At 45.6% G+C, this 27,558-nt stretch overlaps 1 protein-coding gene across 1 annotated transcript; it reads right to left on the bottom strand.

Annotated features, from left to right (window-relative positions):
- Positions 1–574: 574 nt before the first annotated feature.
- BSPRY (B-box and SPRY domain containing) lies at positions 575–27,558 on the bottom strand. The gene is made up of 6 exons (XM_052645352.1): positions 27,358–27,558; positions 22,893–22,991; positions 14,486–14,716; positions 13,116–13,141; positions 2,611–2,735; positions 575–1,101 (listed from the first exon to the last, which is right to left on the bottom strand). The coding sequence occupies exons 1-6, from the start codon at positions 27,556–27,558 to the stop codon at positions 575–577; spliced, it is 1,209 nt and encodes a 402-aa protein (XP_052501312.1).

Raw genomic sequence — 27,558 nt, 5'->3', positions numbered from 1 at the left:
GGAGGACAGAGCCCCAGAGGCCAGAGTCCTCTGGCCAACAGCAACCTGGCAGAAGTTCTAAATCCCTTCCAGGTTGTCCTTGTGTGCTAGAAAAATATTTTCTCTGTGCCGTGTCATGAAAAGGATGGAGAAGCACCGAGAAAGAGCTTCAGCCATAAGATTTTCTGCCAAAGGACAGGGTCTCCTGGGGGCAGGAGTGCTCCAGAAGAGCCTACAACATGCATCTGGTCACCTGTCCCTCCATACATCCACCGATCCATCCATCCATCAGTCCATGCGCCCACTCACTGATCACATTTATCGCATGCCCACTCTGCACCAGGCACGATACTGGATGCCAGTGATAAAGGGGCAAATGAGACACCCTCAGAGGACCAGATGGATGGTGGATTTGGGAAACCAAGCCTCAGGGAGTAACGGATTCCCCCAGATACCCAGCATTTAATGGTTGGACCCAGATTCCCCCCTAAAGCTGCTCATGGGGCACAGGCAGCATTTGTGAAGATGACACTGGGTAGAAACGTGGGCTGAAAGGGTGGTGGGGAGGGACACCTGGCCTCCCAGTAGCTGCAGGTCAGTGGACGATGGAAATGGTCTGGTCAGCCACAGCAAAGACCGGGAAGAGGGGCCCAGGGAAAGACGCATGGTGGATGTGGAGCACGGTGCCCGAGGCAGGCTCGTAGAACAGCAGCTCCTGTGCCTGCAAGTCCAGCAGCACCCCCAGCTGAGCTGGGCAACGCAGCAGCGCCAGGGGCTCGTGCTGCCCGTCGTGTGAGAAACGGAACTCCTGGCCATAGCGGGAGAAGACCCAGGAGAAGGCATTGCAGCCCAGACGAGAGTCACTGCCAGAACCCTTGCGGGGCAGCTGGCCTAAGGCCACGCCCACCTTGTATGCACAACTGTTCTGGACGTTTACCATCCAGGCGTGCAGCCCAGCCTGGAAAGACATGTCAGCCAGGGCATTGGGCCAGTGGTCAAAGCGCTCTGGACCATCTGCACAGGCCTTGGACTTCTTGGCACTGAAGGTCAGGGTCCTCCGATCATCTGACAGTTGCAAGAAGGGGCTGACTGTCCTCTCATCCATACGCACGTCCTCCGTGCCTGCCAGAAAGAATTCTCTGAGTTGCCCAAGGCCCACCCTCAGCCCTGACCTGGTCCGCCAGGTAGCAAAGGGCTTCTTCACCACTCACTGGCAGGTAAAGCCATTTACTCTCTCTGAGCCTCAGATTCCTCATCTATAAAAGTGGGGATCAGAACAGGACTTATCACAGGGTGGATGTGAGGATCAAATGAGATGATACCTGTAAATTACCAAGCATTAACAAGTAAGAGAAATAAGGTCCAGAGAGGAGAAGCGAGTTGCCCAAGGTCACATACCAAGTTAGTGGCAGGAGCCAAATGAAGACCCAGCATATTGTTCCTACATTTAGCACTGGCACTGATTGGGCTTCCCTGGTGGCTCAGATGGTAAAGAATCTGCCTGCAATGTGGGAGACCTGGGTTGGGAAGATTTCCCTGGAGAAGGGCATCGCTACTCTAGTATTCTGGCCTGGAGAATTCCATGGACAGAGGAGCCTGGCAGGCTAAAGTCCATGGGGTCACAAAGAGTCAGACACAACTGATCAACTTTCATGCACTGATCGCAGTACTCTCTAGTTGGGCATACGCAATATCCAGATCAGACTTGTCCTAGTGACATGGTTCCTGAAAGCTTGAAAGCATCAGATACGCAGTTTCCAACAACTCAGTAAATGCGACTGCTGGCAAACCAGGCACCACTGGATTCCAGAATCTAGAGAAGAGAAGCTGTAGCTTGTACTAACATTTTAAGGAGAATGTGCAGGGAGGGAGGGTTAAAATTGAATTCAATCCATTAACTTAGCCTTTCTGTGAATCATGAAGATACTACAACAGGCAGTGTAGAAGCTTCCATTTAATTTGGGGGAGACCTGCTTTGAGAACCCTCCCAGTGGGGGAATTCTAAGAGGCAGGAATCCACATCACGTCCACCTCTGTGGCCCAAGTATGCAGCACAAGGCCAGACCCACCACTGGCCTGAGTCAATGTCAGGTGAGTGAGACGAATCTAGGAAGCTCAATTCTTGCTCCAGGTGCTCTCCAGCTGGCCACATAATTGCATGTGCCAAGTCGTGTTCAGTCGTGTTCCAATTCTTTGCGACCCTACGGACTGTAGCTCACCAGGCTTCTCTGTCCATGGAATTCTCCAGGCAAGAATACTGGAGTGGGTTGCCATGCCTTCCTCCAGGGGATCTTCCTGACCCAGGGACCAAACCTGCAACTCTTGCGGCTCCTTAAAGAGAAACTAGGTTTCCAAGAAATAGTACTGAGCTGTTGCAGTAGGGCAGAACATAAGGAGGACGTGACTTCTGGGAACAGGATTTTTCCCAGACCCAACCACAGAACAGGCTGGTCTGGAAACAGAGAGGACCTGGCCCAGCTGCCCCAACCCTGTCCAGAACTTAGGCTCCATTGACAAGCCTGCATCCAGCATCACTGGTTGCTTAAGCTATGATGCCAGACACACCAGTCCCCAGTGTGACGCAGCAGCAAAGCCCACCCAGACAGGAGCCTGGCTCCAGCAGTTCCTAACCTGAGAGGGATCCGAGAATGGCTGTTGCCCAGAGTTGGGTCAGTAATGGACTCCGAGTGCACTTCCCATTAAAGTTTAACTTTTCCGACTCCTTGGGATCCAAAATGCCCTCTGCTTCCTCCGTCCTTGTGCAGGGAAAAAAAAAAAAACAGAAAGAGATTTAGGGAGGTTCTGGAAACGTATCTGGATCAATTCAGGAGGGGGACGGAAGTAAAATCCTCTTCCCATGAGGGTGACAGCAAGAATGGCCAGGCCCCACATAGGAACCCCCAAAGAGAAGGGGCTGGAGCCAGAAGAGAAGGTGGGCATTCCCTCTATGCCTTGGAGCCTTAATTCCAGCAAGGCACATGGTTTATAGGGAAGGGAATACTTGGTGTCAGTGTGTTCTGTGGGGAAAGCAAGTTACCAGTGTCTCTCTTGAGTTAGCTGGGAGGAGGACCAGAGCTACAAGGAGGATCTAAGCCTTTTGTGCCATGGTCTTTCTACTCCATCAGCGTGCATGGAGAAAAATCTCGCTTTCCTTCAAAATCTACTGCAGCAAAACCTATTGGTATGGTCAAAAGGTACAGCCATTCCTCTGCTCTTAAATCAAACACCTCTCAGGAGTCACATAAGAAGAAATGATCAGTTATCACCCCAACCATAAAGTAATCATAGCACTTTGCTCCCAATAGACACCTCTTTTCAGCTCGCAGCAGGGACTGGGTTTTGCTGGAAGAGATTTGGGAACACAAGATACCTAGGAGGGGAGTATTGTCATGTATTTAGCAGCCGGGCTCTAGGCTTGCTGTTTCTATGTAGAATCTCAGGATCTTTGCTCTAACTTGGGAGGCAGTTATTTCATTGGACAGGAAGGAACCGAGATTCAGAGAAAGCACTCAGCTAAAAAGAAGAACCTGGATTTAAAGTCTTGCTACCCTGCAGAAACAAAAGAAACCCAGACTGGGGTCCAGGCACCATTATCTTTCCCTTGACCTGAAGTGAAATCTGAAGGGCTGTGAGGCAGAGTGAGGATTCACCTTAGGGCCTCACAGACCTCTGATCTGGCTTCTGAGAAAGAACCTTCCCCCTGCCTCTAATCCTGAAGGTAGCTTTGAGTTCAGGCAGCAAAGAAGTGAGAACACACACTCTCCTCCCCAGATCTCGTGGCTCTGTCCACAATCAGAGGAGGAGGCTAGAGGGCGAGCATGTCTCCTCATGGATGCCAGCTCTTTTTTTTTTAAGACTGGCACCAACTGTCCTGGCTTGGGAGGAGCGAGGTGAACAGAGCCCTAGGAAAGCTGAAAGCAGCCTCTAGTTACAAAGACTCTTTGTGGTCGGGACAAGAAAGGCTCTGTTGCTGTCTTCTCAAAGCACTGAGGCTGGCTCTGGAGAAGCCCCAGCGACCAGGTGAGGAGGAAGGAGGAGGTGGTGTCAGCAGTGCTGAATCATCATCAGAGCAAATCTGAGGCCAGTTATAGACACTAGAGTCTAGAGAATCGGCTGGTCCAGCTGCCTCATGCCATAGAAGAGAAAACTCGTGACCCCAAAGGAGCGGGAATGAAACGAGGCTGGCATGCACCAGGGCCCTGGCCAGGACCCGAACACCCGGTCTGTGCAGCATGGCCTTCTGTCATGGCAGACCAGGGCTGAGCTCAGCCACAGACATGGAAACAACCTTAGGGGCCGACAAACAGGTTTTGAAAACGGTATAATCGTCCCTCCATGTCCTAGGGGGACTGGTCCCAGGACACCCAGGGGTACTAAAATCCATGGGGCATTCACATCCTTTGCAGTCAGCTCTCTGTATCTGCGGTTCCCCATCTGCAGATTCAAAAACACTCAATCCCTTGGTTGGTTGAATCTGTAAGTGGGGAGCCCATGGAAATGGAGGGCCAACTCTACTTTGAGAGTACGCACCCTCAGTCTAAAAGCACAAAGCACTACAGATAAATCCTGAACTCTCCTAGTAGGTTTGTCTGCCATACTATGGGTTTCGCAACTCAAACAACTGTTTGTGTATTGCAGGACTGAACAAATGAATAGATACATTGCTCTTGCTGGGAGCCACGGTTCTCACTGTGAAAGAACTACATACATACAGAATAAGGAAAGGCATAGGAAAACCCTGTGGTGTTTGACCGGAATTAGAAGTTGTGATACAGACTCAGGAATAAAAAAGTTATGTGCACACACACTCCCCAACCCTGCCTGCTGTCTACTGAGAAGGCTTGGAAGCAAAGCATCAGTCGCAGGGAACACACCTAAAGCCTAAATCTTTTTAAATACTCTTCACCACTAAAAGGAACCAAGACTCCCTGGAGAAATAGCTGATTCCAGAGCTTGGGCAGGAGAAGAAGAAGCTGTGCCTAGGATATCTTCTTGTGCTGAAAAGCAAGAAAGTGCTCTAAGAATGATGAAGCATTGTCAGAAGGATCTGGCTTGAAGGGACTCCTACTGGCCAAATCTGGGACAGTTTGAAGGTCAAAATTAATAATAATAGTAATAGATTACAATGCACTGAATAAAACAAGAATCTATGAGTCTATGTTGATACTAAATAAGTGAATGAATAAACAAAGTCCTAGACACAGCAATCAGACAAGAGGAAAAAATAACAGTAAAGGACTCCAAACTAGAAAGGAGAAGTAAAACTGTCACAGTTTGCAGATGACATGATACTGTACATTGAAAACCCTAAAGATGCCACCAGAAAACTACTAGAGCTCATCAATGAATTCAGTAAAGTTGCAGGATACAAAATTGACATACAGAAATCTGTTACATTTCTATACACTTAACAATGAACTAGCAGAAAGAGAAATTAAGGACACAGTCCCATTTGCCATCACATAAAAAGAATAAAATTCTTAAGAGTAAACCTACATAAGGAGGTAAAAGGCCTATAGGCAGAATGCAGAAAAATATAAGACACTGATGAGAGAAATTGAAGAAGATACAAACAGATGGATACACCATGATACAAAAAGATACACCATGTTCTTGGATTGGAGGAATTAATATTGTTAAAATTACCATACTACCTAAAGCAATCTACAAATTCAGTATAATCCCTATCAAAATACCAAAGGTATTTTTCACAGAACTAGACAAATAATTTTAAAATTTGTATGGAAACACAAAAGACCTCAAATAGCCAAACAATCATGAGAAAGAACAAGGCTGGAGGACTCATGCTCCCTGACTTCAGACTATACTACAAAGCTACAGTAATCAAGATCACATGGATCAATGGAACAGAATAGAAAGCCTAGAAATAAACCCACACATTTATGGTCAGCTAATCTACGATGAGAAATTTGTTTTCTGTGCACTGAGTCAGGAACCTGTCACTGGCTCTCCACCCAGGCGGGCATTATATCTGGGACTCAGGGAGGTTTTAAGATGGGTAGGACCAGGCTGCTCTGTTCTATCTTTTACCCTGAGCTGTAGAGGTTCACCAAAATCAGATTCTTGAATACTCCAAGTACGTCTGAGCAGTGGAAGGAAGTACTGACTGAGGATCTGGAGGTTTGGGTTCTAGTCCTGGCAGTGCTGCTGACTGGCTGTGACCTTAGGCAAATATCTATCCCTCTCTGGCTCAGTCTTCCCCCTTGACTAAGGGGTTGATCAGATGGTTTGCTAAGACTCTACTGTTTTTCACATTCCCAACAATAGTAATAGTCCAAATAATTGTTTCCTTATCTTGACCTACAAGGCCCTGAGCTTCCCTGGAGGCTCTGATGGTAAAGAATCTGCCTGCAATGCAGGAGACCTGGGTTTGATCCCTGGGTTGGGAAGATCCCCTGGAGGAGGTCATGGCAACCCACTCCACTGTTCTTGCCTGGAGAATCCCCATGGACAGAGGAGCCTGGCAGGCTACAGTCCATGGGGTTGCAAAGAGTCGGACACAACTGAGCGACTACGCATAGCAACAACGATCTGCAATGAAGAAAGCAAGAAGATATGGTGGAGAAAATGGTCTCTTCAATAGTGGTGCTGGGAAAACTGGACAGCTACATGTAAAAGAGTGAAATTAGAACATCCTCTAACACCATATACTAAAATAAGTTCAAAATGGATTAAAGACCTAAATGGAAGACTAGAAACCAAAAAACTCCCAGAGGAAAACATAAGAACACTCTTTGACATAAATTATAGCATTTTTTTGTCTGTTTGTTTTTTGGCCACATTGCGCAGCATGTGGGATATTAATTGCCCAACAAGGGATCAAACCTGCGAACCCTGTGCTGGAAGTATGGAGTCTTAACCACTGGACTCTCAGAGAAGTTCCACGTAGCAATATTTTTTTGGACCTGTCTCCTAAAGCAAAGGAAGTAAAAACAAAAAAACAAATGGGGCTTAATTAAACTTAAGAGGTTTTGCACAGCAAAGGAAACTATCAACAAAATGAAAGGACAACCTAATTGGGAGAAAATATTTGCAGATTATATGACCAGTAAGGGGTTAATAGCCAAATATATAAACAACTCATACAACTCAACATTGAGAAAACAAAAACTCAATTAAGAAATGGGCAGAAAGGGAATTCCCTGGAAGTGCAGTGGTTATTCCACACTTCTACTGCAGGGGACTGGGATTCAATCCCTGGTGGGGAAACTAAGATCCCGCAAGCCACATGGTGCAGCCAAACCCTGTCCTCCCAGAAAATAAAAACAAAAATGGGCAGAAGACCTGAATACACATTTTTCCAAAGAGGACATACAGATTGCCAACAGGCACCTGAAAAAATGCTCAACATCACTAATCATCAGGGAAATGCTAGCTAGAACCACAATGAGCTATCACCTCCCAGCTGTCAGAATGACTATCATCAAAAAGAACACAAATAACAAACAGTGAGGATGTGGGGAAAACAGAATTCTCATATACTGTAGTGGGAATGTAAACTGGTACAGCCACTGTGGAAAACCATATGGAGGTTTCTAAAAAAAAAAAGAAAAAAACAACTAAAAACAGAACTACCACATGACCCAGCAACTGTATTACTGGGTCTATACATACACACACACACACACACACAAAACCACTAATTCAAAAAGACACACGCACCCCGATGTTCACAGCGGCATTACTTATAACTGCCAAGATATGTAAGCTTCTCCAGGCCAGAACAGTGGAGTGGGTAGCTGTTCTCTTCTCCAAGGGATGTTCCCAACCCAAGGATCGAACCCAGGTCTCCCACATTGTGGGCGGATTGTTTTCCAGCTGAGCCACCAGGAAAGCCCAAGAATACTGGAGTGTGTAGCCTATCCCTTCTCCAAGGGTTCTTCTTGACCTAGGAATCGAACCAGGCTCTCTTGCCTTACATGCAGATTCTTTACCAGCTGAGCTACAAGGGAAGCCCCATATACATACATACACACACACAAAAAAAACACGAATTCAAAAAGACACATGCACTCCAATGTTCACAGCAGCATTATATATAACTGCCAAGATATACAAGATATCTAAATGTTCATCGACAGATGAATGGATAAAGACGATGTAGTGTATGTGTATATATATATATATATACACACATACAGATATATATACATATATATACAACACAATATTACTCAGCATAAAAAAAAATGAAGTTTTGCCATCTGCAACAATATGAGTGGATGTGGAGGGAATTCTGCCAAATGAAATAAGTCAGCTAGAGAAAGAAAAATGCTATATACCACTTATATGTGGAATCTAAAAAAATACAACAAACTAATGGCTAAAACAACAAAAAAAAGAACATAGAGAAATAGAGAATACAGATATAGAGAACTAGTGGTTATGAATAGAGAGAAGGAAGGAGGGAAGACAGGGGTAGGGGATTAGGAAGTACAAACTATTATGTATAAAATAAGCAACAAGCCTACATTGTACAACATAGGAAATATTATAGCCAATATTTTATAATAACTACAAATGGAGTACAACCGTTAAAAACTGTGAGCCACTATTTTATACACATATATTATACATCAACTATACTTCAATTTAAACAAACTAATATAATGCTGTATGTCAATTATACTTCAATTTAAAAAGGTAACATCTCTGATAATTGGACAAAATGATATCAGTGCCCCCTGGTATGACAGACAGACTGAGGACATCACGTATGAGATACTCTCGCCTGAAATGTACAACCTGAAGCTAATCGTGAAGTAACATGAGATAAACTCAATTGAGGGATATTCTATAAAACTGTCCTAGACTCTTAAAAAGTGTTTAGAGGGGGAAAAGAGTGAAGGAAAAATTACAGATTAAAAGATCAGATGGATTGGGTATGGGGGGGGAATGGGATTCCAAAGACTATTAAGAACATTTTTAGTACAACTGGCAATATTTGAATACAGACTCTATATTAGATAATAATGTTATATGGACATGGGATTTCCTGAATTTAATAATTATACTGTGGTATGTAAGAGAATGTCTGTTTTTTGGAGATTCATGTTGAAGTAGGCGATAAGATAAAAAGTCATGCTATCTGCAACTTACTCTCAAATAGGTCAGAAAAAATAAGTTTTTCTGTACATATACACTAGACAGACAGGAAGAAAGAGACATAAGAAACAGAGAGCAAATGTGGCTAACTGATATCAATTAGTTTTTCTAAGTTTATTATACTACTTTAGCAACTTTTCTATTCATATGAAATATTTCAAAACCAAAAATAAAGAATTTTTAAAGAAATCAGATCAGCTTGATATTAAGGACAGACTGTATTAGGGGAAGATGATGAAGATAAAAGAGAAAAGATTAGGAGAGGGACTTCCCTGGTGGTCCGGTGGTTAAAATTTCAAGCTCCCAGTGCAGAGGGCCCAGGTTCGATCCCTGGTCAGGGAACTAGATCCCACACGCCGCGACCAAGAGTTTTGCATGCTGCAACTAAGACCCGGTGCAGGCAAGTAAATTAAAAAAAAAAGAGAGAGAGACTAGGAGAAGTGTGGGAAAGATCATAAGGAGACAGTAACCTAAATTTAGGAAGATCCATACTGCGGAATACTTCACAGACTTCTCAAAAAGTGAGGTAAATCTAAATGTACCAGGATAGATAGACTGATAAGTTATAAAACAAATAGGAGGTGATCCCATCTGTGTTTTCAAAACAAAATTTTAAAGAGGGGAAAAATCCCCCACACTCTTTTGTGGTTAAACATGGGAAAGCCTACAAGACACACATGTAACTGTTAAAGCTGATCACCACTCAGAAACAGAATTGGGAAGAAGTGATAAAGACATTTTTCATTTTAAATCATTTTCTACTGGTGAAAACTATTTTCTTTCTCCCATGTACATATATTGCTATTGATATCAATATTGCTATCTTTATAAAAATAAAGAAGAATGGACTGTGCTCCCCAAGCACACATTGTGTCTGTGAGCTCTGAAATCTCACACACGCAGGGTAAGAATTTAATTTCTTTGCCTGGAAAATTATCACCTCTTGGCCACTTCCTAGTGTGATTAGATTCAATATCACAGTTATCCCAGTCTATGCCCCAACCAGTAACGCTGAAGAAACTGAAGTTGAACGGTTTTATGAAGACCTACAAGATCTTTTAGAACTAACACCCAAAAAAGATGTCCTTTTCATTACAGGGGACTGGAATGCAAAAGTAGGAAGTCAAGAAACAGCTGGAGTAACAGGCAAATTTGGCCTTGGAATACAGAATGAAGCAGGGCAAAGACTAATAGAGTTTTGCCAAGAAAATGCACTGGTCATAGCAAACACCCTCTTCCAACAACACAAGAGAAGACTCTACACATGGACATCACCAGATAGTCAACAATGAAATCAGATTGATTATATTCTCTGCAGCCAAAGATGGAGAAGCTCTATACAGTCAACAAAAACAAGACCGGGAGCTGACTGTGGCTCAGATCATGAACTCCTTATTGCCAAATTCAGACTCAAATTGAAAAAAGTAGGGAAAACCACTAGACCATTCAGGTATGACCTCAATCAAATCCCTTATGATTATACAGTGGAAGTGAGAAATAGATTTAAGGGCCTAGATCTGATAGATAGAGTGCCTGATGAACTATGGAATGAGGTTCGTTGCACTGTACAGGAGACAGGGATCAAGACCATCCCCATGGAAAAGAAATGCAAAAAAGCAAAGTGGCTGTCTGGGGAGGCCTTACAAATAGCTGTGAAAAGAAGAGAGGTGAAAAGCAAAGGAGAAAAGGAAAGATATAAGCATCTGAATGCAGAGTTCCAAAGAATAGCAAGAAGAGAGAAGAAAGCCTTCTTCAGCGATCAATGCAAAGAAATAGAGGAAAACAACAGAATGGGAAAGACTAGAGATCTCTTCAAGAAAATGAGAGATACCAAAGGAACATTTCATGCAAAGATGGGCTCGATAAAGGACAGAAATGGTCTGGACCTAACAGAAGCAGAAGATATTAAGAAGACGTGGCAAGGATACACAGAAGAACTATACAAAAAAGATCTTCACAACCCAGATAATCATGATGATGTGATCACTAATCTAGAGCCAGACATCTTGGAATGTGAAGTCAAGTGGGCCTTAGAAAGCATCACTATGAACAAAGCTAGTGGAGGTGATGCAATTCCAGTTGAGCTGTTTCAAATCCTGAAAGATGATGCTGTGAAAGTGCTGCACTCAACATGCCAGCAAATTCGGAAAACTCAGCAGTGGCCACAGGACTGGAAGAGGTCAGTTTTCATTCCAATCCCAAAGAAAGGCAATGCAAAAGAATGCTCAAACTGCCGCACAATTGCACTCATCTCACGTGCTAGTAAAGTAATGCTCAAAATTCTCCAAGCCAGACTTCAGCAGTACGTGAACCGTGAACTCCCTGATGTTCAAGCTGGATTTAGAAAAGGCAGAGGAACCAGAGATCAAATTGCCAACATCCGCTGGATCATGGAAAAAGCAAAAGAGTTCCAGAAAAACATCTATTTCTGCTTTATTGACTATGCCAAAGCCTTTGACTGTGTGGATCACAATCAACTGTGGAAAATTCTGAACAAGATGGGAATACCAGACCACCTAACCTGCCTCTTGAGAAATCTGTATGCAGGTCAGTTAGAACTGGACATGGAACAACAGACAGGTTCCAAATAGGGAAAGGAGTATGTCAAGGCTGTATATTGTCACCCTGCTTATTTAACTTCTATGCAGAGTACATCATGAGAAACGCTGGACTGGAAGAAACACAAGCTGGAATCAAGATTGCCGGGAGAAATATCAATAACCTCAGATATGCAAATAACACCACCCTTATGGCAGAAAGTGAAGAGGAACTAAAAAGCCTCTTGATGAAAGTGAAAGAGGAGAGTGAAAAAGTTGGCTTAAAGCTCAACATTCAGAAAACGAAGATCATGGCATCTGGTCCCATCACTTCATGGGAAATAGATGGGGAAACAGTAGAAACAGTGTCAGACTTTATTTTGGGGGGCTCCAAAATCACTGCAGATGGTGACTGCAGCCATGAAATTAAGACACTTACTCCTTGGAAGAAAAGTTACGACCAACCTATATAGTATATTCAAAAGCAGAGACATTACTTTGCTGACTAAGGTCCGTCTAGTCAAGGCTATGGTTTTTCCTGTGGTCATGTATGGATGTGAGAGTTGGACTGTGAAGAAGGCTAAGTGCCAAAGAATTGATGCTTTTGAACTGTGGTGTTGGAGAAGACTCTAGAGGGTCCCTTGGACTGCATGGAGATCCAACCAGTCCATTCTGAAGGAGATCAACCGTGGGATTTCTTTGGAAGGAATGATGCTAAAGCTGAAACTCCAGTACTTTGGCTACCTCATGCGAAGAGTTGACTCATTGGAAAAGACTCTGATGCTGGGAGAGATTGGGGGCAGGAGGAGAAGGGGACGACCGAGGATGAGATGGCTGGATGGCATCACGGACTTGATGGACGTGAGTCTGAGTGAACTCCGGGAGCTGGTGATGGACAGGGAGGCCTGGCGTGCTGCGATTCATGGGGTCGCAAAGAGTCGGACATGACTTAGCGACTGAACTGAACTGAACTGGCCACTTCCTCTGGCTCTTGGGTCTCAGAACCTTTCAAGACTTTTCAGAACTCAAGTAGGGCCTGGTGAAATTCTTTTATTACTGCATAGTTAAAATAGAATTTTCCTAGTAATGCAGACTTAGATTTCAGATTCTTTCATTAGAGAAAGGGGGAATGAAGTAGAGAAGACCGTACTGGTCAGGTGTCAGCTGTGGGTCCAAGCCCCAGTTCTGGGGCTCAGGCAAGTCCCTTCTCCTCTTTGAGCCTCAGCATTCTCATCTGTAGATGGAGATGGTGAAATCCTCCCAGCCGGGTGACTGTACATTTTTTAACAGGATAATGTTTAAGAAAGCCCATGACAAGCCTCAAGCCTGGCTTCAGGAAAGCCACTCAGCTGCCCACCCCGAGCTTCCTCCCAGGAGCAGTGGGGCCTGACAGCAATGGACTTGGTAGACTTCGGAGAGGTCAAAGGCCATGGCTTCCATGAATGCCCAAGCAAATACCAGGGCCATACTCACCTCTCAAAAATCTCCTGCTCCTTCTGCTGTGAGAAAAGAAAACAAAGTCAGGCTTGGCACCAGAAACCCAGCAGGTCGTCAAGACTTGACTACAATTAACTTGCATGGAGGGCTCCACGTGGACAGAAATTCTAGAATAAAAACATCCACTCCTTCTTTAAGACCCTGCACAAGTTTTATGGGTCCTTCTTCACAGGCCTCTCCCATCATGCACTCAAAATGAATCCCTCTGTGCCCTGAGCCCCGTGGCACCCTAGGTTTCCCTCCGACTACACTTCTGGACAATCACCTATTTACCCAACATTTCATTGCCCATTGGCTCAATGGACGGGACTCACTGAGTTTTCTGTTGTGACTCTCCCAGCATTTGGGACAGAATGTGCTCAGCACATGAAAGCTGTGTGACAAAATGAATGCGCGATCTGGGACAGTCACAGAAACCATGACGCCACAAGAGGGGCAACTTGAACAACGACAATGTTGTTCCACATTCTCATTTCTCTGCTTGGCACATCTACTGCAATGTCACACTGTCACCTTAAAACTGCGGGTACCAGCATATCTATATAAAATACATTGAAAGAACATGAACCAACATATTGGATTGTGATTTCCAGGTGGTGGGAGTGAGGATGAGCCCTGTATTTGCAGTGGACCTCTTGTCAGTGCAGTGTTCTCTCTGCAAGCTTCTGGACTCCCTCTCCCCACTTCCTTTTACAAAGCTATGACTCTTGTCTTTGAGGCATCAGCTTTTAAGTCGCTTCAGTCAGGAAGGCTTCCCTGACTACCACCCCCCTCAAGCCAGGACTGCAGGGGCCCCAGGTCCCAGTAATGCCCTGTACCATAGCACATATCCCTCCATGTCTTAATTATCAGTTTATATATTTGTCTCTTCTACAAGGCTGTGAGTTGCTGACAGCTGTATCCTGTACCTGCACCCTTAGGGCTTTCCTTGTGGCTCAGATGGTTAAGAGTCCGCCTGCAATGCAGAAGACCCGGGTCTGGAAGATTCCCTGAAGAAGGAAATGGCAACCCACTCCTATATTCTTGCCTGGAGAATTCCATGGACAAAGGAGCCTGGTGGGCTACAGTCCATAGGGTTGCATAGAATCAGACAACAGCTGAGCAACTAACATAGATAAAACAATGCTTAGCATACATTAGGTACTCAGTAAATATTTGCTCACTACTGAAAGAACAGTTACCAGTTGCAAAAACAAACAAAAAATCCCCATATAGTTATATTGCCCTGTCTCATGCTGGTTCCAAATTATCATTTTCCACCCACCTCCTACCAATAAAACAGTCTCATTTTCAGACTTTGGCGGAATCTGGTCAACTTGTGGTGTCCTCACCCCCGCCTGACTTACAATCAACTGGAGGTCATCCAGATGAGTGAGCATGTCCACCAGGCTGCCGCGGATGGTGTCCAGCTTCTGCAGCGCCTCGGCCCAGTGTACTCGCTGCGTCAGGATACTCTGGTGGGCCCGCTCCTCTTCGCCATGCACCTGTTCCAGCAACCTCTGCTCCTCGCTCTCGCACAAACTCCTCACCAGACTCAACCGCTGGATGACCAGTTCCCGAGCTGCGCTGGCCATGCTCTGACCCGGAATTAAACAAGGAGTTGGGTCCTGGCATAGCCCCAAGCAAGATTAGGAGGGTTGGGGCTCAGCCAGAAGAAGTGCTGAGATTGATTAGCCACGTCTGATATGGGTTACAGTAAGGGTAGTAATAGTGCTTAAAACACCCGAGCCCTAAGATTTCCCAAATGTGGTTCAGGGAAAAGAATGCTGAGATCCAGACATCCAGGTCACATCTCATGGAGCTAAGATAACAGAATGAAAGTGCTGGGCAGCACTCAAAAGATCCAGCTGGAATTACTTGCTTGTTTCACAGTTAGGAACCCAAAGTTCAAGAGACCAGGTCAGAGAATCATAGAAATGCAGAGCAGAAAGGCCTAAAAAGTTTATCATCAACAGAATGCACACAAACAGTAGTCCAGTTCCTATTTGGACCATGCTAGTGGTTTAGTCGCTAAGTCATGTCCAACTCTTGCAAACCCATGGATTCCTAGACTCCTTAGTCCATGGGATTCTCCAGGCAAGAATACTGGAGTGAGTTGCTATTTCCTTCTCCAGGGGATCTTTCTGACCCAGGAATCAAACCCAGGTCTCCTGCATTGCAGGCAGATTTTTTTTATCAATTGAGCTATGAAGGAAGCATCTATTTGGACCATGACTGAGGACAAAAAGCTCATTACTTCCCAAATCTGTCCATTGCAATTGCTTCTATGGTAGCATTCTTAATCTGCCACACAAGAGGGCTGAAATAAATTCTAAGTCAATGAATTTAGCATGTGTCCCCTAGCAACTAGCACAGTGTCTGGCAAGGAGCAGGTGCTCAAATATTTACTGAATGATTAACAGGAAAAGTTCTTTCTACCTTAACTCAAAAATCTCTTGGTGGTGCTCACATACCGAGTCAGTGGCAAAGCAGGGGCTAGAACCCAGTTCTCCCGACTCTCAGTCCAACACTATTCCCCTCCATTAATGCCATCTGGTAACCCATCCTCCCCAATGGCACTGTTGTCTGAAGCTCCTGCACTCTTGCCAGACACCTGACGGTGAAGCTATTTCCCTCATGCCAGAAAGTCGGGGCTAGTCAGTGGCTCTCCTTGTTTCCTGCCCCTAAAGACCTGCCTTGCACAGTGCAGGGGACAGTTAGGCCTGTCTTTCAGCAGAGACTGAGACCCACAGTGTGCCCCAGGCAGAAGAGAGACGGCCTGAGTGAGTGGCTGCATGAACCCCGGGGTTCAGATTCTAAGTCCAGTGTTCTTTGGAAGCAACATAACACAGTGGTTAGGAAATTAGGCTGTAGAGACAGCGCCTAGGTTTAAATATTAGCTGCTCTATTTACTAACTATGGAACATTATTCCTTATCTTCCCTGGGCCTCAGTTTTCTAATCTATCAAATGAAGATACTAATAGTACCAACCTCATAAGGCTACTGTGAGGGTCAAGTGAGTCAATATATATAAGAAGAACAAAGCCTTGCACATACATATTTGGTATCATTAGCTCTTGCTCCTCTCTCTAGCCCACCTCAATGCCTTTCCCACGGGTGGGTCTCTGTAGTCCCGTTTGTACTGTATGAACAGGATCAAGAACAGACCCAAGATGCATTAGATACCCCCTGACAAGAAGGCTGCAGTCAATTTCAACACGCTTCTTAAGTCACTCCCAGGGAAAAAAATTTTTTTGCTTTCCAAAGATATCCCTGAAGAAACTAAAATCCCTGCTAGATCAAAACACGGGCTTCCCTGGTGGCTCAGATGGTAAAGCACCTGCAGTGCGGGAAACCTGGGTTTGATCTCTGGTTTGGGAAGATCCCCTGGAGAAGGGCATGGCAACCCACTCCAGTATTCAATCTTGCCTGGAGAATCCCACGGACAGAGGAGCCTGGTGGGCTACAGTCCACAGGGTCGCAAAGAGTCAGACATGACTGAGTGATTAACACACACAGACCAAAACACAGAAATGCTGGAAAAATAGACCAAAGCATCCTTTTAAAGTGAAGCTACTTCTGGCAGCTTAGAAAAGGAAATCCCTTGGAGTCCAAAAGTAGAAAGGAAACTGAAGACCAGTGTAATCAAATGGGGCTTGTGATTTACTTTAGAATTGTATACTCATGTAAACCATCATACAAAACAAAAGTGCAATAAAGACCTCTCTGATTAAAAAAAAAAGGGGAAACTTTCTACAAATGAGGGAATTATTAAAAGATGTGCTTTAAAATGAATCCTGCACACAGCAACTAGAGAAAGCCTGTGTGCAGCAACGAAGTCCCAGCATAGTAAAAAAAAAAAAAAAAATTTTTTTAATTAATTAAAAAGTTCTTAAGGGGACCAAAAAGAGACCATAAATAGAATATACAACTTTCAAGTTAGCACAGGGAAAAAGAAGGGAAGAGGGGTTGATTAACTCAAAAGAAGGGAGGAAAGGAAGGGAAAAAAGCATAGAAAACGTGGACTACAGCAGGGGAAGGATAAATTGGGAGGCTGGCATTGACACAGACACATACATAACAGATAACTATAAGAACCTACTATATAGCACAGAAAACTACTCAGTACTCTATAATGACCTATATCGGAATGGAATCTAAAAAAGAGTGGATTTATGTGTATGTATAACTGATTCACTTAGCTGTATAGCAGAAACTAACACAACATTGTAAATCAACTATACTCCAGTAAAAATTAATTTTAAAAAATAGTAAAAGTGGACTACATAGAAAACAGGCCTCCCGGGTGGCTAATGGTAAAGACTCCACCTGCCAATGCAGGAGACGCGAAAGACGTGGGTTCGATCCCTGGGTCAGGAAGATCCCCAGAGTAGGAAACGGAAACCAACTCCAGTATTCGTGCCTGGAGAATTCCATGGACAGAGGAACCTGGCAGGCTACTGTCCATTGGGTCACAAAGAGTCAGACATGACTAAGCATACACAGAAAACATAAAATGACAGCCATAAATCTAAGTATATCTGTAATCTCAATAGCAATAAATTGATTAAACTCACTAGTTAAAAGCCAGGGGATTATCAGGTTGGACTTTTTATAAATATTTTTGTAACCTTTCTGTAAAATTTTGTTTATTTATTTATTTATGACTGTGCTGGATCTTTGTGGCTGTGCGGGCTTTTCCCTAACTGCTGCAGGCGGGGCTACTCTTCACTGTGGAGTGCAGGCTTCTCATTGCGGGGGCTTCTTTCATTGCAGAGCATGGGCTCTAGGGGCGCAGGCTTCAGTAACTGTGGCGCATGGGCTCAATAGTTGCAGTTCCCAGGCTCTGGACCACAGGCTCAATAGGTGTAGCGCAGGTGATTAATTGCCCCGTGGCATGTGGGATCTCCCCAGATCAGGGATCAAACCTGTGTCTCCTGCACTGACAGGCAGAATTCTTTACCACTTAGCCACCAGGGAAGCCCTGGACTGTTTTTAAAAAGGAAACAAAACCCAGTTTCTAAAACACACCTGAAACAACATAAGAAGTTGAAAGTAAAAGAAAAGAAACTGATATATCCAGAAAACACTTGTTGGTCTAGTAACGAGTAAAAGACAAAATAGTCTTGAAGGCAAAAAGGATTCCTGTTCATAAAATGTCACTGCTGCTGCTGCTAAGTCACTTCAGTCGTGTCCAACTCTGTGTGACCCCATAGACAGCAGCCCACCAGGCTCCCCTGTCCCTGGGATTCTCCAAGCAAGAACACTGGAGTGGGTTGCCATTTCCTTCTCCAATGCATGAAAGTGAAAAGTGGAAGTGAAGTTGCTCAGTCGTGTCCAACGCTTAGCAACCCCCTGGACTGCAGCCTACCAGGCTCCTCCACCCATGGGATTTTCCAAGCAAGAGTACTGTCACTGAAAAGTGACAAAAAGGATGTTTTACCAGGAATATATAACAAATTTAAATATATACACTTAATAAATAGTACCAGGAATATAAAAAGAATTGACAAAATTATAAGGAAAAATAGGCAAATTCACAGCATAGTGTGAAAATGTAAATCCCCTTTGCCAGTAATCGAAAAATCTGGCAATCAAAAAAATAGTAAATATAGAGAAAATTTGAACTTATTAATAAGCTTAATTACAGACTTCCTTGGAGGTCTGGTGGTTAAGGCTCTGAGATGCCAATGCAGGGGGGCACAAACTTGATCCCTAGTCTGGGAACTAAGATACTGATACTAACGTAAAAGGTAAAAACATATATTTGAAAATTTTAAAGTATAAATAATTAATAATAAAATTATTAAAAATCTAATAACTCATAGCACAAGAAAAAAGTTGTAGTAGAGATTTTTAAATACTCTAACTGAATGACGCTGAAAATACCATATCAAAATTGTGGGATATCCCTCTATCAATACCTAGAAGGAAATACATAGCTTAAATGCTCACTTTGAAAATGAAAAAAGACTAAAATCAATAGGCTGTGTTCAGCTCGGGAAGTTAACAAACTACAGAGTAAATCCCCCTAAAAAAAATCAGAAGGAAAAAAATCATAAAGAGGAAATAATAATGGAAAACAGATGCAATCAGAAGGGAAACGAGAAGCAATCAGAAGTTCTCAGAAGAGAACTTCAACAGGCTCTGCCCACACCTACCCATCTACCTGCACCTGTGCTCATGCCCTCTATCTTCCCATTTCTGTGGATAAACTGCCTGTGCATCTTACCTATGGCCAATACTTCCACTTGTTTACTAGCTCCCACCCCCCCGCTAAACCAGATTGTCCCCTTTTCCTGCATCGTTAACGTTCCCCTCTCTACTGAGCAACTCCCATCAGCATACACACACAGAGTCATCTCCCGCATCTTAAAAACCAAGCAACAAACATCTGCTTGTTTGTTAATGGCATATCCGTCTCTTGATGGATATCCCCCTCCACTATCTCTTGATGGCATATCCCCCTTCACTATCATCCCATTTCTCAGCTTCCTTCTACAGCAAAATTCCTCAAGAGTCATCTGTGCCAACTATCTCAAATTGCTCTTCTTCTACTCTCTCTGAAATTCACTCTGCTCACACTTTTACCTCAGTACTCTACCAAACTCCTCTTGTCAGGATCTCCAACGAGGAGCATGTTACTGAAGAGTCTATTCTCATGTCTCCCCTGACTTGATCTCTCTGCAAAACCTGAACCCATCTCCTTGAAACCTATTGTGGAACACAGCACTCTTATTAACCGTTTTATTCCTGTGTACCAACTGCTTCCTTCTTGGTCTACTTTGCTTGTTCCTATCTACTCGATGGTTAGATGTCAGAGTGCCCTGGGGCTCAGTCCTTGGAACCGTGCTCTTTTCTATCTGTATTTTACTCACTTAGTGATCTCGTCATTTCCCATGACTTTCACTTTATACTCTCACTTATTAAAAAAAAAAAAAAGACAGTGTACTAAGTCGTGTCCGACTCTTGTGACCCCATGGACTGCAGCCAGCCAGGCTCTTCCATTCATGGAATTCTCCAGGCAAGAATACTGGAGTGGGTTGCTATTTCCTTCTCCGGGGATCTTCCTGACCCAGGATCGAACCCAGGTCTCCAGCACTACAGGCAGATTCTTTACTGACTGAGCTACACAGGAAACCCCACCCTCACTTACACACTGATACATTTATGTCTCCAGCCTAGCCCTCTCCTAACTTGTGTACCCAGCTATCTACTCAACATCTTAACTTGAATGCCTAATAGTCATCTCCAACCGAACACGTACAAAACTGAACTCTAGTCTCCTCCCGCACCAGCCATCACTCTACACGCAATCTTTCCCCACCTCGGTAAATGGCTGTCCCATCCCTCCAGTTGCTCACATCAAAAAAAATAAGAGTTAACCTGATCCCTCCTCCCTTTCTCTCACAAACTACATCCAACCCATCTGCAAATCCTGCTCTTTCTTCCCTCAGAAAGTATGTATTAATATATGTTGCTTCTCACCATTCCTACCACACTCTGCTACCGCTGCTGCTAAGTCGCTTCAGTCGTGTCCGATTCTGTGCGACCCCACGGACTGCACCCTACCAGGCTCCTCCATCCATGGGATTTTCAAGGCAAGAGTACTGGAGTGGGTTGCCATGGCCTTCTCCGCCTACCACACTCACTCAGGTCCAAACCCCTCTCAGCTCTCACCTGGATTACTGCAACACTTCCTCATCAGTCTCCCTGTTTTTACCTTTGCTGCCTATGGTCACTTCTCAACACAGCAGCCGCTCCTTTTAAATCTTAAGTCATATCATCTTACTTCTGATAACTTCCTGCCTTCCCCAAATAAAAGCAAAGTCTCTGTGTGTGACCCGTGAGGATTCTACCTAGCTCCATGCACTGCTCTCCGACTTCATCGCCTTTGTCTTCTTACTTGTTTACTCTGCTCCAACATGTCAGGTACGCTCCCATCTCAGAGTTTTTGCACTTGCCTTTTCTCTTTTTGGAACACTCTTCCCCAGGATATACAGTCCATTCCCTCACCTCTTGGAAACTTTATACAAATATCAATCTTCTTAATGAGGCAATTCCTGATCACAGCATATGTAATTACAACCCCATTCTCAACATGACCCACCCCCTTCCTGCATTCTATTTCTCCATAGAGGTTATCACCTTTTGACATAGCATATATTTTATTTGTTATTAGCCCTCTCCACTGGTGGCTTAGCTGGTAAAGAACCTGCCTTCCAGTGCAGGAGTTCAGTCCCTGGGTCAGGAAGATCCTCTGGAGTAGGTAGTGGCAACCCATTCCAGTATTCTTGCCTAGAAAATTCCATGGACAAAGGAGCCTAGCAGGCTACAGTCCACAGGGTTACAAAGAGTCAGACACGACTAAACATAGCATGCACGCGCGCGCGCACACACACACACACACACACACACACACACACACACACACACACACACCCTCCCCTGACTAGAATGTAGGCTTCACGAAAACAAGAATTTTCCTACGTTTTGTTCACTGTGGAACCTCTAGCACATACACCAATTGTGCTTGGTGTGTGGCAGGTGCTTACAGAGGTTTGTTAAATAATCAAATAAATGACAAAAATGTTGTAAGTATTCCCCTCAAAATCAGCACCTACTACGAAAGCTTCTATTCGACATCGCGCTGAGGTCCCAGCCAGTGCAGTTAAGACAGGAAAAGGAGAAGGATGAAGAAAAAGAGAGAAATCATCAGGCAAAGAGAAGCAGAGATGCACAGAGAAGAGCTGCCTGGACTTCTAGCAGCTTGTCTGTTCCTGCTTCTCATCCTCTTTAGGTTCTGAAAGACTCGTGTATCTAAAATCCAAGAAATGCTGTTTCACTTATGCTATCAGTAGTTCAACTGGACTCGATTCCTTGCGATCAAAATCATTTATTTTTTGGCTAAAATAGTACCACGTCTGCTCCATGTACTTTCGGGGAAGGAAGGCAGGGGTGTGCAGGAAGAAACTCATAGCCCCTGCCCTTGAAGGGCACACTTGAGACTTAAGAGGCAGCAGCAGCAATGCATCAACTGAATAAAGGATCGGCAGTGAGGCGCTGTGGGCTTCCCAGGCGGCACCAGAGGTAAAGGACTTGCCTGCCAATGCAGGACATGCAAGAGAGACACAGGTTCGATCCCTGGGTCAGAAAGATCCCTTGGAGGGGGTCATGGCAATCCACTCCAGTATTCTTTCCTGGAGAGTCTTATGGATAAAGGAACCATGGTGGGCTACAGTCCATAGAGTTGGACACGACTTGGCACGCACGCACTAGTGAGGTGCTGCAGAGGGATCACCTTCTGGGAGTCAGACGATCCAGCTCATAGAACTGACTCTGTGAGTCAATTAACCTCTGGGGGACCCATTTCTCCGTCTGTAAACAGGGATGTTACTACCACCTCCTGCCTAAGACTGTCACAAAGAATGTGCAATGTAAAAGTCCTACTCGATGGTTAGATGGTTATTTTATAATACCGGGGCTGAGCACAAAATAATTAAAATGGTAGAAGACTCAGCTGATCTTTTACCTGAAGAAAGTTATTTTTAAATCAGTTTTTGCATCAAATGCATTCTAGGAACAACCCACTCTGCCCAGATGTAAAACCAAGAAAGAGGAAACCATCCTTCCTGAGCATCCAGCTTTGTCAGTAGCACAATGGGTCTGTGAGGTTGGGAAGGAACTCTAGACTGGTCTAAGCCCCTAAGGCTGAGAGCTTATCCTAGGAGGGGGGCCGGGCGGGGGTGGGGGGAAGGGGAAAAATTACCTACCACTGCTCTCTGGTTCTTCCCTGGCAGGACGTCAGCCACATATTTGGTGATGGTAGCACTCTGTAACTGCAGCCTCTCACACTGGTCCACAATCTTGTTCTGCAACACAGATGACATCCATGGTATCTGGATCCACAGTTGGTCCATTCACTCCACTCCAGTGATTCTTTCCCCTTTTACCCCACCTCAGCCACCTACTCCCATGGTCGTATCTCAGAACTCATCATTATTGAAAACTATGCCACTTCCAAAATCTTCAGGGATCCCACATCCTACCCACCACTTTCCATCCTGGATCACGCACTCTAGAATCTCCATTCCAACAATCCTTCAGCTTAGATGGAGTCACCAGTACATTAGTCTTAGCACTTTTCACTGTCCATCATCCCTTTTGGTGGCCTTGCTTCCCTCTTGATCCTCAAATCCCATGGTCCATCATAATCACTTTCTTATACTCACTCTTCATTTATATCCAGCCCCCTAACTGTCCACACCTGCAACTGAGCACAAAAACATGGCTTCCTAAGCTGCTCTTCCCCAAGGAATCCCCATTCATTAACAGTACTTCCAAGCATCAATCTCGCTGCTGCTGCTGCTAAGTCACTTCAGTCATGTCTGACTCTGTGCGACCCAATAGACGGCAGCCCACCAGGCTCCCCCATCCCTGGGATTCTCCAGGCAAGAGCACTGGAGTCGGTTGCCATTTCCTTCTCCAATGAATGAAAGTGAAAAGTGAAAGTGAAGTCGCTCAGTCCTATCTGACTCTTAGCGACCCCATGGACTGCAGCCTACCAGGCTCCTCTGTCCATGGGATTTTCCAGGCAAGAGTACTGGAGTGGGGTGCCATTGCCTTCTCCATCAATCTCGCTACCCAGACCAAAACTCCAGGAGTTACTCTCCAACCCCACATCTAATCCATCAGTGAGTCCTACCAGCCTCTTCTCCAAAGTCTCTCTCTCTCTTCTGGCCACTTATGGTCACCTTTACTTCTTTTTTTGGGGGGGGGTACACAATTTTTTTTTTTACTTTATTTTACTTTGCAATACTGTATTGGTTTTGCCATACATCAACATGAATCTGCCACAGGTATACACGTGTTCCCCGTCCTAAACCCCCCTCCCACCTCCCTCCCCATATCATCTCTCCGGGTCATCCCAGTGCACCAGCCCCAAGCATCCTGTATCCTGCATCGAACCTAGACTGGCGCTTCGTTTCTTATATGATATTATACATGTTTCAATGCCATTCTCCCAAATCATCCCACCCTCTCCCTCTCCCACAGAGTCCAAAAGACTGTTCTATACATCTGTGTCTCTTTTGCTGTCTCGCATACAGGGTTATCATTACCATCTTTCTAAATTCCATATATATGTGTTAGTACACTGTATTGGTGTTTTTCTTTCTGGCTTACTTCACTCTGTATAATCAGCTCCAGTTTCACCCACCTCATTAGAACTGATTCAAGTGTACTCTTTTTAATGGCTGAGTAATACTCCATTGTGTATATGTACCACAGCTTTCTTATCCATTCATCTGCTGATGGACATCTAGGTTGCTCACCTTTACTTCTGCTGTTCCACCCAGATCACCATGATCTCCCACAACAACTGCTGATAGAGTCTCCTAACAGGGCCTTTATTCTTGACCACCTCCCCAGCTTCCTCGTTAGCCATTGCCACCTTTGGTAACAAAATCAGATCAAGTCACATCCCAGCTCAAAACCCTCTCGTGGCTTTCCAATGCACCCACAGTGAGACTGTAACCAACAAGGCCCTACCTGATGGGACTCTGCCTTTCTGTCCAATGTCCTCCTACTACTCCAGCCTTCTTACTGTTCCATAAATACACTAAACCCGTCCCGACCTCAGTGCCTTTGCACCTCCTGCTCCTTCTATCTCCCATTTATGTCTTGTTCCTCGACTCCAAGAAGGCTTAAGCCTTCCCTGACCATCCCACACTTCATGTCATTACTTTTTTTTCTCCCTTGCACTTATTACTCCCTGACTGTATATCGTGAGTCTGTTTACTACTTTGGTAGCTGTCATACCCTACAGGAACATGAGCATCATGACTTTAACTTGTTCTCTATGTCCTACTACCTAGAAGAGAGTTTCTATACATAGAAGACCCTGAATAAATATTCAGTATTTGTCGAATGAATGAACACCCACTTCCTTGGCCACAAGAGTTTCAGCAGTTCACAGCTCCCAAAGCTGTGAGCATTGGCCCTGAGACAGGGGAGTTTTTAGAAATGAAGACACCGAGGCCCACAGAGAAGTGACTTGCCCGTGGAGACGGCCAGGTCCCAGCTTTGCCACTCCACTTCTCCAGGTAACAGCTGGAGCACTTCCAAGCAGCAGCTCCGCCACCATTTCCCCTAAGAGCTTTGCCCCAGTTCCATCTGCCAAGGGCGACTCAGCTGTCTCTTCCAGGCAGTTCTTATAAATCCTTCCCTCCACAATCAGGACTCAGTCTTACACTTCACTGGCCCAAACAACCAAGTTAAAGAAATGACTTGACTGGAAGAAAGCTGTGGCCACCACACACCACAAGACTGAGGGAAGTGAGACTAGCTTCTGAAAAGCTACAGGGCAGGTATCCAGAAGGTAACAGAGAGGTTGCTGAGCTGGCCTTGTTTTTGCCCAGTTTAGTAACAATCTTGCCCTGGGGCAAAATTTCTTTGATTGGCCAGTGGGACAGAGAAGTCTGCAAAGAACCCACAGTTTACTCAAAATTGGAGGCAGGGGGCTTCCCCTGTGGCTCAGTGGTGAAGAGTCTGCCTGCCCGTGCAAGAGAGTCCGGTTTGATCCCTGGTCTGAGAGGATCCTGCATGCCTCGGAGCAGCTAAGCCTGTGTGCCACAGCTATTGAGCCTGTGCCCTGGGGCCCAGAAGCCACAACTACTGAGCCCATGTGCCCTGAAGCCCGTGCTTTGCAACAGAGGCGGCCGCTGCCGAGACAGGCCCACACACTGCAACTACAGAATAGCCCCCACTTGCCACCAACAGAGAAAAACCTGGGCAGCAACAAAGACCCAGCACAGCTAAAAATAATTTTTTTAAAAAAATTGGAAGGAGAGAAGGCAAGACATATCCCCTCCAGGCAAATAAGATGAATATGCGAAGGGCCTTAGGAGGGCTCAGGGAAAGCCCCCTGCACCAGGCAGAGTCCATTCCAAAGCAAATTGCAGGCTTGCTCCCCCCAGTCCAGGTTTCAACCCCTTCTACCACTCAGATTCAGCCCTGATGGCAACTTTTTTAAAAAGGTCTTAAGTTCTCACTCCCATTAGCATTACTTCCTCCCTCCAACCACTGACGCAAAGAGGTGGTTTTTCTCTGGCCTCGGCAATGACTCCTCTGGTCCAGCCCCTGAACATTTGGAACCCTGAGAAAGTTATTGCCCTGTTCTGGGCTTCAGCTAGCTCCCTCATCTATTAAAGGTAGGTAGGACCACACCTTCAAAGGTCTGGATGAGATGAGATGATGGCTATTTAAGTGCTTTGGAACTTGCAAAGTTCCAAAGTTTCTATCCATCGCGCCAGTTCATTATACCACATTATCCAAATTTATTTTCATCATCACCAACTTGGTGGTCCTACTTGTTACCCACCAGGAGTTTTTCAGGTGCTGTTGGATAACTGAATCCCTCTCTCCAGTACCCTGTCAGGTGTGTTTATAACAGTCCAGTCTGAGCCCTCAGGCGTCACAGCTGCGCAGACCTCCAGGGAGAGGTTGGGAGAATCAAGCAGGTTAATCAAATTGCAAAGAAATCCCCAGGGACCAAAGGTGGGGTGGAAGGAGACAGGAAGCCCCATGGTGACTTGACTCTCCAATCTCAGCAGCACAGGGGAGGTTGGTGGCAGGAAGCCAAGCTGGAGGCGGAGGTGGGGAGAAAGAAGGCCTAAGTGAAGGGTTCCAGTAGGAACCTCCTGACATCCTCCCCGCCCCCTCCGTTTACCTAAGTGAAACCGGCTTTAAGTACAGTCCAGGCCAATCCTGAAAGGGAAGAGAAGTCACCTCACCAGGAAGGCTGAAGGGAGGATGAGGGGAGGAGCTTTGAGTCGAGGGGCTAGGAAACAAGGAGAGACCGAGTTTTATCAAGTTTCCAAAGGGGCGGTAGCCGGGGAACGCCTTGTCCCGGGCACCTAGAGCAGCGGAGCCCTTCACTGCCCAAAGCCAGCCCCACCGAGCAACACGTTTAATAAATGCCTCCAAACTACAAATGAGGACACTGAGGCTCAGAGATTGCGAGACTCACAGAGAGGACCTGATGGAGGTGGGACTCGAACTCAGGTCAGCTGGACTCCAGAAGCCACACCCTCAACCGCCTCGCTCCACAGCCGGTGCCTCTCGCGGAGCCACGACTCCCCGACCCGCTGCCGGGCCCCTGCCGGGTCTCAGCGCCTCCCCCACACGGCGCCCCCTTCTTCCGGAGCCCGCCGCCTGCCGGCGCCCACGCCCGCTCACCCGCAGCTCTTCCGCGCGCTTCTCGGCCCGGCGGATGCGGTGCCCCCGGCAGCGGCCGCCCAGCCCCGTGCAGGCGGCGCACACGAGCCGTCGCTCGGAACAGCAGAACCCGTTGAGAGCCTGGCCGTGTTCGGGGCAGAGCGGCCCCGGCCCGGCCCCCGGCTCCGGCCCCGGCCCCGGCCCAGCGCCCTCCGCGGACAT

The sequence above is a fragment of the Budorcas taxicolor genome, chromosome 8 (genome assembly GCF_023091745.1).
Source record: "Budorcas taxicolor isolate Tak-1 chromosome 8, Takin1.1, whole genome shotgun sequence".
NCBI classification, from domain to species: domain Eukaryota; kingdom Metazoa; phylum Chordata; class Mammalia; order Artiodactyla; family Bovidae; genus Budorcas; species Budorcas taxicolor.
The sequence above is the reverse complement of the archived record's forward strand: the minus strand, read 5'-3'. Positions and strand labels throughout refer to the sequence as shown.

Excerpts from the sequence above, each read along its gene's own strand:
- BSPRY (XM_052645352.1), bottom strand. The coding sequence starts at position 27,558 with ATGTCCGCGGAGGGCGCTGGGCCGGGGCCGGGGCCGGAGCCGGGGGCC. Across the intron at positions 14,717-22,892 it reads GGAAGAACCAGAGAGCAGTG|AGCATGGCCAGCGCAGCTCG; the intron begins GTAGGTAATTTT and ends ATTCCGGGTCAG. Across the intron at positions 13,142-14,485 it reads TGGATGACCTCCAGTTGATT|CAGAAGGAGCAGGAGATTTT; the intron begins GTAAGTCAGGCG and ends CTTTTCTCACAG.